Source organism: Chlorocebus sabaeus, chromosome 20 (assembly GCF_047675955.1).
Source record: "Chlorocebus sabaeus isolate Y175 chromosome 20, mChlSab1.0.hap1, whole genome shotgun sequence".
Taxonomy (NCBI): Eukaryota; Metazoa; Chordata; class Mammalia; order Primates; family Cercopithecidae; genus Chlorocebus; species Chlorocebus sabaeus.
The window spans coordinates 93,553,808-93,567,170 of NC_132923.1; the positions used below are offsets into that span (position 1 = coordinate 93,553,808).

At 45.4% G+C, this 13,363-nt stretch overlaps 2 protein-coding genes across 5 annotated transcripts in view; one reads left to right on the forward strand and one right to left on the reverse strand.

Moving 5' to 3' along the window:
- The window catches only part of SZT2 (SZT2 subunit of KICSTOR complex), a 61,672-nt gene extending 56,015 nt beyond the window's left edge, over positions 1 to 5,657 (reverse strand). For all 4 annotated transcript variants that reach the window (XR_012089685.1, XM_037998110.2, XM_037998113.2 and 1 more), the window contains exon 1: positions 5,543 to 5,657. Coding sequence is in view for 3 of the 4 variants with exons in the window: in XM_037998110.2 (XP_037854038.1) it covers positions 5,543 to 5,569 (27 nt within the window). In the remaining variant the exon portion in view is untranslated. The remainder of the gene's footprint in view (positions 1 to 5,542) is intronic.
- Positions 5,658 to 5,699: 42 nt separating this feature from the next.
- MED8 (mediator complex subunit 8) lies at positions 5,700 to 11,603 on the forward strand. Its single transcript, XM_007979092.3, has 7 exons — positions 5,700 to 5,777; positions 7,111 to 7,229; positions 7,890 to 8,034; positions 8,539 to 8,679; positions 8,867 to 8,948; positions 9,312 to 9,560; positions 10,433 to 11,603. The coding sequence occupies exons 1-7, from the start codon at positions 5,772 to 5,774 to the stop codon at positions 10,495 to 10,497; spliced, it is 807 nt and encodes a 268-aa protein (XP_007977283.1). The 5' UTR covers positions 5,700 to 5,771; the 3' UTR covers positions 10,498 to 11,603.
- Positions 11,604 to 13,363: the final 1,760 nt, after the last annotated feature.

Below are 13,363 nucleotides of genomic sequence, written 5' to 3' on the forward strand. Positions count from 1 at the left end.
GCTAATTGGTTCAGGGTGCTATCATGTCTTCACTGAACTCCAAAAAGAACAAAGGCAAGGTAAGCATGCATGCATTCACTCAACAAATTTATGAAAAGCCTGGTACATGCTAGGCACTGGGCTAGGTACTAATGATACAATGAAAAGCAAAAACATGCATTCCCTGCTCTCATAAAACTTACTCTATAATGAAGGACAAAAACATTGATCAAATAATCACTGTAACTACTGTGTAATTACACACTGAGTAAGCGCTCTGAAGGATAAGAATGTGGTTCTACAAAAACAAGTAACAGCCAGGTGCAGTGGCTCATGCCTGCAATCCCAGCACTTTGGAAGACCAAAGTGGGCAGATCACTTGAGCCTCAGGAGTCTGAGACCAGCCTGGGCAACACGGTAAAACCCTGTCTTTACAAAAAAATTATGAAAATTAGCTGGGTGTGGTGTCATGTGGCTGTAGTCCCAGCTACTTAGGAAACTAAGGTGGGAGGATCGCCTGAGCCCAGAGAGGTTGAGGCTTCAGTGAGCCATGACTGTACCACTGCACTCCAGCCTGGGTGACAGAGCGAGACCACATGCCCCACTCCCTGACCTCCCCCTCCCCACAAAAAAGCAAGCAAGTAACAAAGTAACCTGATTCAGGCTAATACCTTAAGAGAAAGTGATGCTAAAGGTTGAGCAGTGTTTGTTAAGTGAGGAGAGAATGGGGATAAACAAGATGGAGGACACAGACTACTAGAAAGCTTTCTTCCGATTACCAGTTAGTAGGCCACTGAATTTTACTACTGTACAGCTTCCATTTTTCCCACCTTTCCTTGAACGTTATTTTGAATGATGGACTGACTCTCCAAAGGCACAATGAAGTCTAGTTCATCAATCAGTTTTTACAGAATCCACCTTCCTGAAATCAGGAACATTTGCTGAACATTTGCCTACCCTTCTTGCAACATGCCCCTTCACATATGATCCTTCAAAGTCAACAACTATATTTTCTTTTTCTTTTTCTTTTTTTTTTTGAGACGGAGTTTCACTCTTGTTGCCCAGGCTAGAGTGTAATGGCGCCATCTTGGCTCACTGCAACCTCCGCCTCCTGGGTTTAAGCTATTCTCCTGCCTCAGCCTTCAGAGTAGCTGGGACTACAGGCATGCACCACCATGCCCGGCTAATTTTGTATTTTTGGTAGAGATGAGGTTTCTCCATGTTGGTCAGGCTGGTCTCGAACTCCTGACCTCAGATGATCCACCCACCTCGGCCTCCCAAAGTGTTGGAGTTACAGGCATGAGCCACCGCACCCAGCCCAACAACTATATTTTCAAAACATCATTTCTAAGTTCTCTTCACCTTCAAGATGTAATTTATCATAACTAGAAGACTTAATAATTTAAGCAGCTAGAATGGTGTTTTTCAAAGTGCGATCCAAGGACCAGCTGCATGAATAATCACCTGAAGTGCTTATGAAAATACTGAGTTGGGTCCCAGGCACCATCCCAGACCAACTGAATTAACAGTTGATGGGCTCCAGACTGGGTGCTGTGGCTCACACCTGTAGTCCCAGCTACTTGGGAGGCTGAGGCACAAGAATTGCTTGAACCTGGGAGGCGGAGGTTGCGGTGAGCCAAGATCACGCCACTGCACTCCAGCCTGGGCGACAGTGCAAGACTCCATCTCAAAAAAAAAAAAAACAAAAAAAACCAGAGTTGATGGGCTCCAGAATCTACATTCTAACAAGGTCTCCAAGTGATTCTTCCACGTTAACACTTGAGAATCCCTGGATTAGTTCTCAGAGCATCCACACTCACATGGAGCTTCAAGTCCTCATATTAATCCCTCTTGAGTCTAAAGTTCATTCCTCTTGGAGTAGTCTCGCAAGGTAGACAAAATAGTTTCGGAGTCAGGGACCTGGATTCAAATCTGGTTCTATCATTTGCTATCTAGGTGACCTTGGACAAGTTACTTAATTTTTCCAGGCCTCAGTTTCTTTATTGATAGCATGTGGATAAGATTATCTTCATAGGGATGTTGTTGCAATTAAACAGGAGAGGAAGGCTATCATTCTTTGGAACATTTATTGAGGCCTACATACCATTTATACCAAGATGAATAAAACATTACCAGGCACTGTGCTGCATACCATGTATACCAGGATGAATGAAGCATAGTCCATCTCATTAATTTGTTGCTTTGTCTTTTTGTACCTGTCCCTTTGTGATTAAGGTCTGATTTGTTTAGCCTTTTCTAACCCTTGTGCTGTCTTTTGTTAACACATTCCCACAAAATAATGCGGATTATTTCCCCTCTTGAACTGGTTAAACTCTTCTTACCACTATACATCAAAGTCCTGAGCCTTTAGCATGGCCTCAAGCTGCATCTTCTCCAGCCTTATCTCTCATCAATCCCCACTCAGTTAAATGCATGTATTCCAGTGTTACAGCACCTAGGATCAAATGCTTGTTCCGCTGATTATTAACTATACGGCTTTGGCAGAGACTTACACTCTCTATGCCTTAGTTTCCTCATCTGTGAAACTGGGATAATAAAAGTGCTTATTTTCGGATAATTTTTGAGTATCAGATGATACTCAGGAAGCATTCAGTAAGTGCTAGCTATTCTCATTGTCATACTGCATCCACACTAGGAGTTGCTTCCTCTTAGTTCTCTGAAGGCTCCAATGGGCTCCTCACCTGAAGATCTTCACTATTCCCTTTGCCTGCAACGCTCTCTGCCTCTTCTTTCAGACAACTTCTACCTATTCAGGCTTCAGTTTAAATGTCATTCTTCTGAGTCTTCCTGATTCACAACCACTTCTTAACAAGGTAGGTTGAGAACCACTGTTAAACACCCTAATTCACTCCTTTACAGCACTTATTATCCTAATTCAATCCTGTTTTCTCCATAAAGATAGGGACCATGTCTGTCTTACACTGCTGTGTATCCACCCTGATACTTAGCACAATTCTGACTCATACCAGCACTTGTAAAATATTTCAAGTGTGTGATGAACGAATGATTTCCTAAATCTGACTATACCTAATCTTTCTCTCTTGGGATCCTAACAGCCTCTAAAAGTCAATCACTTTATCACAGGGCAGAACTCTTCAGTCTCTTTACCTTCTGATAAAATTTTCAGAAATGCAAATCAGGAACTTAAAAAATGCTCAACTTAGGCCGGGCCCACCCCGCCTGTAATCGAGCACTTTGGGAGGCCAAGGTGGGAGGATGACGAGGTCAGGAGATCGAGACCATCCTGGCTAACACGGTGAAACTCCGTCTCTACCAAAAATACAAAAAATTAGCCGGGCATGGTGGTGGGCGCCTGTAGTCCCAGCTACTCGGAATGCTTAGGCAGGAGAATGATGTGAACCCGGGAGGCGGAGCTTGCAGTGAGCCAAGATGGCGTCACTGCACTACAGCTTGGGCAGCAGAGCAAGACTTCATCTCAAAAAAAAAAAAAAAAAAAGCTTACCTTTTGGCTGAGACTCCCAGGATTGTGTGTCTTGACTTGAAATTACTTTAGATCTGTACTGCTCTATATGGTAAAGACTACCATATGGGGCTACTGAGCACCTACAATGTTGCTAGACCAAAATGGATGTGCTATAAGTGTAAAATACAACGCTAGATTTTAAAGACTTGGTACCAAAAAAATGTTAAATATCTCACAATATTTTGTATTTTATTACATTTTGAAAATGTTGGGAGTTTGGGTTAAATATATCTTTAAAATTTATTTCATTTATTTTTTTATGTGGCTATCAGAAAACCTAATATTACACACATGGCTTGCTTCAGATTTCTACAGGACGGTGTCATTCTAGACTATCTGCCTAAAAGGTAGGTTGTATTTCCCCACAACATCCCTCCATGTCCTTTCACTTTCTAATGAAACATCCTCTAAACTGTTTCATAGTTTTTCTTGTATTAATATTTCTGATTGATCTTGACTGATATTTCTGATGCATGGGCTATTCTACCACCTCTGTGAACATGACTATTTTAAATAAGGCATGGTTTCCCACCACCATATTCAATGTTGGGTCTTATCACACCAAATCCCAGTGAACTGGAGATTTACCATTCTGTGGCTACTTTATTATTTATACTATGAACAATATGGTTAAGAACACAAGGACTGGAGCCTGGCCATCTGTTTTGGAGTCCTGACTATAATATTTAACAGCTGTGTAACTTTGTTACTTTTTTTTTTTTTTTTTTTTTTGAGACGGAGGAGTTTCACTCTTGTTGCCCAGGCTGGAGTACAATGGCCTGATCTCAGCTCATCGCAACCTCTACCTCCCTGGTTCAAGCGATTCTTCTGCCTCAGCCTCTTGAGTAGCTGGGATTACAGGCCCGCACCACCATGCCCAGCTAATTGTGTATTTTTGGTACAGACGGGCTGTCTCCATATTGGTCAGGCTGGTCTCGAACTCCTGACCTCAGGTGATCCGCCCACCTCGGCCTCCCAAAGTGTTGGGATTACAGGTGTGAGCCACTGCGCCCAGCCTACTTTGTTACTCTTAATATCTCTGTGCCTCAGTTCCTAAACCAAAACAAGGAGGTAACAGTGTCCACTTCATAGGGCTGACAGAATTAACTGATACTGATAAAGCGCTTAGAATGGTGCCAAGCATGCAGTATGTATGCAGTAATGAATACTATTTGTATCATTATACACATCTCTCACCCTTTCCACCTACTAATATACTGGCACCTTTCCTAGTGGTGGTGTTTTATCCAAATCTGAGATTTTAAGCTCAGATCTTCTAACTCCAAATTGCTACTTCCTGGATGAGTGGCATTTGAGTAAGGTACTAAATCTTTCTCATTTTTCAGTTTTCTCCTCTGTGAAAACGCCATCTTCCTTGCAGAAGTCTGAATGACACAACGTATATAAGGTTCCTTGAATGTTCCTTAGCATCTAATGAATATCTCATATCCCCTTTCTGGTTTATTACATGTGATCCTTACAACACACTGTAAGACACATATTTTATAAAGAAGGAAACAGGATCCGGGAAGACTCGCCTGAGCTTGCACAGATTAGCTACATGACAGCGCCAATATTGGAGCGAGGTCTCAGTCCGACTCAAATGTTCTTTTCATGAAATTAAAGCTGCTTTTCTAAAAGCATGGGCCCTAGAACTAAATGAATTCATGCTGTTTACGGCATTCCAATGCCTAAAGAAATACAAAAACCGGCAAACTAAATCTACTGCCGTGTTGCCCATTGAAACTGCAACAGAAAGTCAAAATACAAATTTTGTTAATACCACTATCATTAGGTCAAAGAGTTGACGACGCGGATGACACGTCAGTAAACAAAACAAAGCGAAAAGAGTTACTCCTTTAGCTCCCCGAGGAAACTGCAGACCGCGTCCCATAGTCCGCAGGGGTACCATAGTCGGGCCTTCCGGGCTGGGCTGGTCCCTGCCGAGGCTACGCAGCCCGGCCACCCCCAGACCCAGAGGAGGCCAACGCCACGCCTGCCCGCCGGACCCTCCCCCTCGGATCTCAGGGCCCAGTGCTGCGTCCGCCCGCCCCTCACCTCCGGCTCGGGGCGCTCCGAGGCCATCACACAAGCCCTCTCGCGCCGGCCCGGGCCTGTGTGTTCCACTCTTGACCCCTGACCTGGCTACCTCGGCACCCGGAAGGAACCGGAAGTGGGTGGGAGGGCCGAGTTCCAGTTTTCTGATTGGTGGACGAAGCCTTCTCAGAGGCGTTTGCTGACAGGAAAACCGGAAGTGGAAATCGTTGCAGCCGTCTCGGCCGCCGCAATGCAGGTGAGAGCCGCGTTGGGCGTGCTAGCGGCTGGCAAGCTTCGGCTAGAGGGAGCCAGAGTGGGCTGGCTAAGGAGAATGAAGAGTTGGGACTGAGAAGAGAGGGCAGAACCCACGGCTGATAAGGGAACGTGGGTTGGGGGGCGAGGTTAATTGGAGAGGGAGCGGCGCAGATGAGAGGTGGGGGTGGAGCTCGCCTGACAGAAGGCGGTCGGGCTAAATCCGGAGGGAGGAGGCAGCACTGACTTGCTTGGCGTGGGAAAGGATTAGGTTGTAATACGGGGAGGCCGAGATGCAGTCCAAGGAAGGCGGCTCAAGAGGTGGTGGGTTGGCTCAGGCCCTGTCCTAAGCTGCTGGATGGAGGCTATTGGATGCCGATATAGCAGGGGATCTAATTGGAAAGAAGCCCAAGCAGTGAGGGAATTGTGGGCCTCGGTGTCCGAAAGCTAAGCAGCTTGTAATGTGAGGCCATGGTGGAACCCAGGATCAAGTTCCTGTCAGGCACCTTAGCAGGTTTGCAAGACAGTTTTGCATCACTCTTCCCAGCCTGTGCCCTATAGTTGTTAAGGGTGAAGAAATGGAATAAAACAGGAGACCACCGATGGGAAGGAAATGCTTTGCAGACCCCTGGCATTTTAATTTGTTTGTTCAGTGCTTAGAAGCATGTGTGGTTTTGGTTTTCATTTGTCACTTAGTTTCCTGCAGCTGGTAGTCTCAAGAAATGTTAATGGGTTGACCGAGCTTGTGAAAGAGGCACGGGAATATTGACACAGAGATAGATGGGTGCATATTAATTCAGCGAGGAGAAGGTTGAAACATGAAATGATGAGAGCAGATGGAAAGCTGGAGTGGTTGGTTGGGGGAGGGAAAGAGAAGAGCAGGGCTGGTATTCAGAGAAGTCTTCATGAGTAGGCAGATTTCCCAGAGACTGACAAGAGAGCCAGGCTCACAAATGCTAGGATGGAGGAAGCTGGAGTACATGTGCTACAGAGGTGCACATGAGATAATGATCTGGCATTAGGTTTGTCGAAAATGTCTCAATGAGGGAGTGTAGGGTGTACCTAATACAGAGAAAAACCAGGCATAGATTAGGAGCTGATGGGAAAAAGGAATCAGTTGGTAGAAGTACTTGGGGTCAGGCAAACGGTTGAAAGGTCTCAGGGTTGATGTTGTCTATAACCCAAATACCACAGATAGGAAACAACCTGGTTATCCTATGCCAATGAGATCCTGTTACCTGACTGGTGTTGGCACACCATCTCCTTGGCTTTTCAGCCCTCCTTTCTTTGTGTCATACTCGTTTATCTGGGTAACCAACCTGTTCCTATTGGTGCAGAGAGAGGAGAAGCAGCTCGAGGCATCATTAGATGCACTGCTGAGTCAAGTGGCTGATCTGAAGAACTCACTGGGAAGTTTCATTTGCAAGTTGGAGAACGAGTATGGCCGGCTGACCTGGTAAGGGTTGCCAGGGCAAGCTAGGGAGGGCTTATGGGTGGGGGGGCCTAGCCTCCTGATGAATAAGACATTTCTAATGATGTAACCATTTATCAGTTTACAAACATCTTTTGATTTGGAAAGAGCTGGGTTTCCTAACATTTAGCAAGTGGCTTCCATGGCCAGGAAGTAGAGAAATGCTCGGTTTCCTAACCCAAGTTCTTTATAGCTTTCAATTCTTACCCTTTGACTTCTCTGGTGAGGAGGTCCTCCTATTACAGCTCTATTTGTGCTGGATCTCTTGCCACAAATATGGCTGAGTCCTTTAGATCCAACCTACTCTGAAGTGTGGATCCTATTTCCAGGCTGGAAAGAAGGATTTTACCGGGTTTCTGAAGTTTTAGTTATAACAGTATAGTCCTATTTTGCCACCATTTTGTTCCTCACCTCATTCAAACAATGAACTGGGTTTTTTCTACATCTGTTTCATAAACTGAAACTATGTCCCTCTTTCGTAGCCCTGTCATCCCTGTTAGTCTCTTCCCACTTAGGCTAGTCATAGGGCTATGAGACTTTTGGGGGTAAATCCGAGTGTTCCTAGCCTGAAGGAACTAGGACTATTTTACTAAGAACCACCCAAGGAAGGGGTGGAACATTCTGACACCTTCTTACTGCCAACAGGCCATCTGTCCTGGACAGCTTTGCCTTGCTTTCTGGACAGTTGAACACTCTGAACAAGGTCTTGAAGCATGAAAAAACACCACTGTTCCGTAACCAGGTCATCATCCCTCTGGTGTTGTCTCCAGACCGAGATGAAGATCTCATGGTAAGAGCAGAAAAAGAATACAACTTGGGAAATTAAGGAGTTTTTTAGGCTTCTTTACTATTTAGGGAAATTAAGTTCTTAGCTGAGAGCTTAGAAATAATTTTGGAGGCCTTGCTTTTTGTTCTTCTGAAGGTGGGAGAGCCACTCCCAAATAGTGTTGTAATAACCTGAGGGGTATGTCACCAAGGCTGGTACCTTCCTTCTCTAACATCTGTCTCAAGCCACAAAATCTGCCCTTTGGTGACTTTGTCTGTTTCAGTCTTTGAAACGTGGTAGACAGTGATAGTTTAATTTGCCTCTAGGTCTGGTAGAGATAGGGATGTGAGAAGACACAAAAAATGAAGGCTGGAGTAAAGAAGATTGTGTCCTAGGAAACTAGATATTATGTCTTAGGTTGTATTTTCCTTGAAAATGCACTGTTTGCCTGTGGATGGGACTGTATATCAGGCCAGATAGAATCTTCTTGGAGTGCATAGTAGGATCAATAAAATCTGTGTGTTGCAGCGGCAGACTGAAGGACGGGTGCCCGTTTTCAGCCATGAGGTAGTCCCTGACCATCTGAGAACCAAGCCTGACCCTGAGGTGGAAGAACAGGAGAAGCAACTGACAACAGATGCTGCCCGCGTTGGTGCAGATGCAGCCCAGGTTGGACTGAGTCACTGCCTTGCTGCCCCATCCCCATCCCATCATGAGAAGCTAGGCATTACCATTCCTGTCTAGTAGGGATGCATAGTTGGTTGCACCTAAGCTGCTTCTGGCAGAACCCAAGGAATAAATTTGTCCATATCGTTTCCTAGTTACCCTAATCTCTGCACAAATTTGTGTGTTACAGAAGCAGATCCAGAGCTTGAATAAAATGTGTTCAAACCTTCTGGAGAAAATCAGCAAAGAGGAGCGAGAATCAGAGAGTGGAGGTATGGTGGACTGGTGGCAAAACAGAGAAGGAGAGGTATATAAGATCACTGGAATGGGAATGGTTGTTTCGAGAGTAGTGAAGTTAGGACACAAGAGTGAACTGCTTTAGGGTTGGCATCCATTCTGTTAGCCTTTTGTATTTAAGGCCAACCCTGAAGCAGTGGAGGAAATGGGCAAAGTAAGAAGAGAGAATTCTGAGATAGGCTTGGGGGTCCTCTGGCTCTTTTTATGGGCTGTGAGGGAAGTCTAGATGCTGCTGAATTCAGAACTCTAAACCCTGGCACTCATACTGGTCTTCCAGCTGCCACGTTCAGTCCTGCATCAGAAACATACTTGAGGATCCCCACTTACTTTTTCTTCAGGTCTCCGGCCAAACAAGCAGACCTTTAACCCTACAGACACTAATGCCTTGGTGGCAGCTGTTGCCTTTGGGAAAGGACTGTCTAACTGGAGACCTTCAGGCAGCAGTGGTCCTGGCCAGCCAGGCCAGCCAGGAGCTGGGACGATCCTTGCAGGAACCTCAGGATTACAGCAGGTGCAGATGGCAGGAGCTCCAAGCCAGCAGCAGCCAATGCTCAGTGGGGTACAAATGGCTCAAGCAGGTCAACCAGGTAAGGTGGCAGGGGTTGAAATGAAGTTGACTTTGAGCAGGGGAGTTGGAGGGAATAAGCTAGATTATCTGGGCCTCCAGCATCTCTAGACCTAGAGATTTTCTCCATTTCTCCTTTGCACTGTGACCCAGGAAATAATTTTCAGAAGTAAAAAAATCTCATTTGAGACTCTGCATAGGCACCAGAGAGTGAGGAAGAACTTTGAGTAACAGAAACTGCTCTCATTTCCCATCTCCATCTCACATCTCTGTGTTAACTATCCTTCGGTCCCATTTATTCTGGTATTAGATATGTTGTCAGTGTCTCTTCTTAGGTAGAGAAATCAGCGGTCAGATCTTAAGACCGTTTGGTAGGTGCATTAGGAATTGACACGCAGGCCAGTTTTCCAGTCCTACATGTATTCTTTTCTCTGTATCATGCCTCTCTTGCTCTTGGCTTCCTGCTTTCTCTCCTACTCATTTTTAGAACAGTCTAGATGGAGGCAGCTAGAAGAGTTATTTCCTCCAAGCTGTCTAGGAGAAGGGACAATTAAAACAAAGATTCTGCAGTTCTTATGATATTAAAAAAAAAAAAACAATGAGAGAAAGTACTCTTTTTACCTGTGACATTAAAAGGGGGTCACACAGGTTTAGCTATCTTTTCTAGGAGTGGATGAACAGACTATTCTCCCATATCACTTCTTTCCTCCTGGACACCTTCAGGGAGAGAGCTGGGTGAAGAACCATACTTCTGACCTTTGTCAAACAAGGTCAGATGCTACAGAGGTTCTGAGATGATAAAGGAGGTGACAGAGGGAACCTGAGATACCACATTTCTGATTGGTCGTGAAAGTCTTACCTTGCTTGAGATGTCTTTCTTCATGTTCCTTTCAGGGAAAATGCCAAGTGGAATAAAAACCAACATCAAGTCGGCTTCAATGCATCCCTACCAGCGGTGAGTGTGGCTGGCAACCTCGACTCCCTGGTGCTCTTTGCAGAGTTGGGCAGTGAAATTATCTTTTGCTCAAGGCTCACCTAGATGGGTACAATAAAAAGAACATGGGCTTTCAGCAACAGACAAATCCCACTTCCACCACTGACTAGCTGTGTGACCTTGGACAAGTGACCTAATTTTCTGAGCCTGTTTCTTATTTGTAAATGGTGATAATACCTACCTCATAGAGTTGTTGTGAGGATTAAAATGAGGAAATGAATGTAAAGCACTTAGCACAGTATATGAAATGATGGGTATTCAATAAATGATAGTTTCTACAGATCCTTCTCCCCACCACCCTCCACAGTCCTTGATCCAGAACTTACCCTGATCTGATACTGCCTCATGTCAATGGTGAGCTGATGGACACAAGATCAAATAAGGCTTTGCTTATTTTATGCTGCCAGAAACTGTAGCAACCTCTGTGTTCTTAGAGGCACACTGTCTTTGCAGGCCCTCCTGCCCGGTTTTCATTCTGGCTATCCCTCTAAGGTGCAAGGTAAAGAAGCTTCTGGGTCAGGAAGAAAAAAAAAATGCCCGCCTACAGCTCTGGTGAAGCTTGGGCCTGCTGTCCTTTCTATGCTCTGAAAAGCCAACTTGGCTCTTACCTGGCAAATAGTCATAAAGTCCCCTATTCTTTACCCCACCCTTATCACACGAGGCTTTCTCAGGAAGTGGCTTTGCCAGGCAGGACTATGTGGGAAAGGGTTTTTTCTTAGCACATGAAAAAGCCCCTTCCCCTGGACTTGTGTTTCTTATTTTGGAGGGAGAAGGAAATTGCACTTCACACTGCCATCAGGGTTTAGTTGACCTCATAATGGTACCCAGTTTCTCGACTGGCCAGGATGGCTTTCCTTCATTTCCCTAAGCCTGTGGCCCAAATGGTGAACCCGATTGATGGTGGGAGGGGGCAACCCCCAGTAACTTTGCCTGCTTTTATAAAGTTGAACAAAGTGAATTTAGACATTCAGGCTAATCTGCCTTTCTTAGTACTTGTTTGTCGGCATGGGCAGGGGTTGAGTCAGCAGAAGTGGACCAAGGGATTCCTCTGAATAAAGTTATTTAAATTGATGTTCACTGGCTCAGGGTTGTCTGACAGTAATTTATGAGAGCACTACATAGGGATCAGAGGCAATTTCAAGAGTGCTGCAAGGCAGTTCTAATTTGCTCTCCATAAAAAAGTTTTCATATCTTTAATTAGCTTTGATCTAAAAATCCTGCAACTTCCCTCCTGCTCATACCTTCCAGCTGCCTTTTTTTTTGTTCTCTTCTATCACACACTGGTGCTTTGGCATTTGTTCAGTGCCAAAGTTCTGCCAGGCTGTGGCAGCAAAGGACTGGAAAAGTGGTCCCGGATGTCACATCTGTTACCATTCCATCAAGACGAGGAATGGTATCCACAAAGCTCACTGACCACAATACATAGCAGTAGGGGAGTCTGGTCACCAGCTCTGAGGCAAAGACAGACCTTTCCCCTACTTAAAACTGTTCCAACTCATCAGCCTGCTGAGGTGCTCTCTATCTTCTCACCTCTTCCCTTCCCACTGGAAATGTCAAAGCTAAGTGGCATATTGGGTAGAGTTTGAGCTGTGCTTCTCTGAAACCCCTGGAGCATCTATTGGTGACTGTTGCCCTTTACTCCACCAAAACATTCCCTCCTATTGAACGGCACCAACTGCAGGATTTTTTTGTGTCCCAGGCAAATACTGACTTCATCCCCACCATACTATTAAAATGGATTCCTTGTCATCCAAGAATGGAAATGTCCTCTTGCCCCAACAGGAACGTATGCAGGATGTCACCTACATCTTGTTCCCCTAAGCAAACACTCCTTCCTCTAGAGGGACTCCTCTACATTCAGCACTGTAGGAGTGCATGCTCTCATTTTTATCCCCCATCCTCAAAACAATCATTTGGGGTACACATATCTCACGAGTGTCTCCCACTTTGGGGTCCATACAGTCTAGTAAATGCCTCTAGAGAGTATGTATCTCCCACCCCTAACATACTCATTCCCTCAGGAGGGAATACATATAGAATTTCCTTTGAAGAGGGGGACATGACCTATTTACTGCCTCAGATGTAGGATTTGCAAAAGGTGACTATTGGCCTACTCTGGTAACATGCCTCTGTTTTTGACTGCCCTGTTTTGCTTGGAGATCGTGCTTTCTCCTATTCTTGGGTCCCCTGGAGAAAGAGATTAGGCCATTGTCTCCTAGGTTTGTGTCTAGGATGGAGAAAGAAGCAGCAGCTGTGAAACGTCAAGAGCTTACTACAGGACAGAGTTCATCCTGCTGAAGGCGGAAGCTTATCCAATCAATGTCAGCATAAGGCCCATTGCCTAGGACCTCTCTCCAGTCCTGCCCTGAGCCTGGGATTCAGTCATTGCTGAACCTCTCTTTTGCTCATTGTGCCAGTCACCCCATTCTGTTCCCCTTCTGGTGTTTATTGCTGCCCTACTTAGCTGGTCCACCTCATTCAACCCTGTCGTTTTTTGGGAAACAGCCAAGATAGATAGGTTGTAGCCAAGTGCTCCTTACAACTCCATAGTGGGTCCCAGCATTAGGATTGAGCTGGAGGGGGTGTAATTGCCCACCTCCTCTTGTGCTGCTGCAGAAAAGAAGCTGAACTCTGCAGGAATGCCCCAGTGTGAGGCTGGTCCCTTTTCCCACCCCCTTCTCACCTCCCCCAGGCAGCTGGAAACAACCTCTCCCTTTGTCTGAGCTTCTTGTACAGAATAATCCTCCTTATGGACAATGTATTCTCTGTGCCCTGTGGACACAGGAGCTGTGTAAGCTGATCCCAGCACCAGGCAGGACGGAGGCTGAGTC

Excerpts from the sequence above, each read along its gene's own strand:
- MED8 (XM_007979092.3), top strand. Across the intron at positions 8,680-8,866 it reads TTGGTGCAGATGCAGCCCAG|AAGCAGATCCAGAGCTTGAA; the intron begins GTTGGACTGAGT and ends TGTGTGTTACAG. Across the intron at positions 9,561-10,432 it reads GGCTCAAGCAGGTCAACCAG|GGAAAATGCCAAGTGGAATA; the intron begins GTAAGGTGGCAG and ends TGTTCCTTTCAG.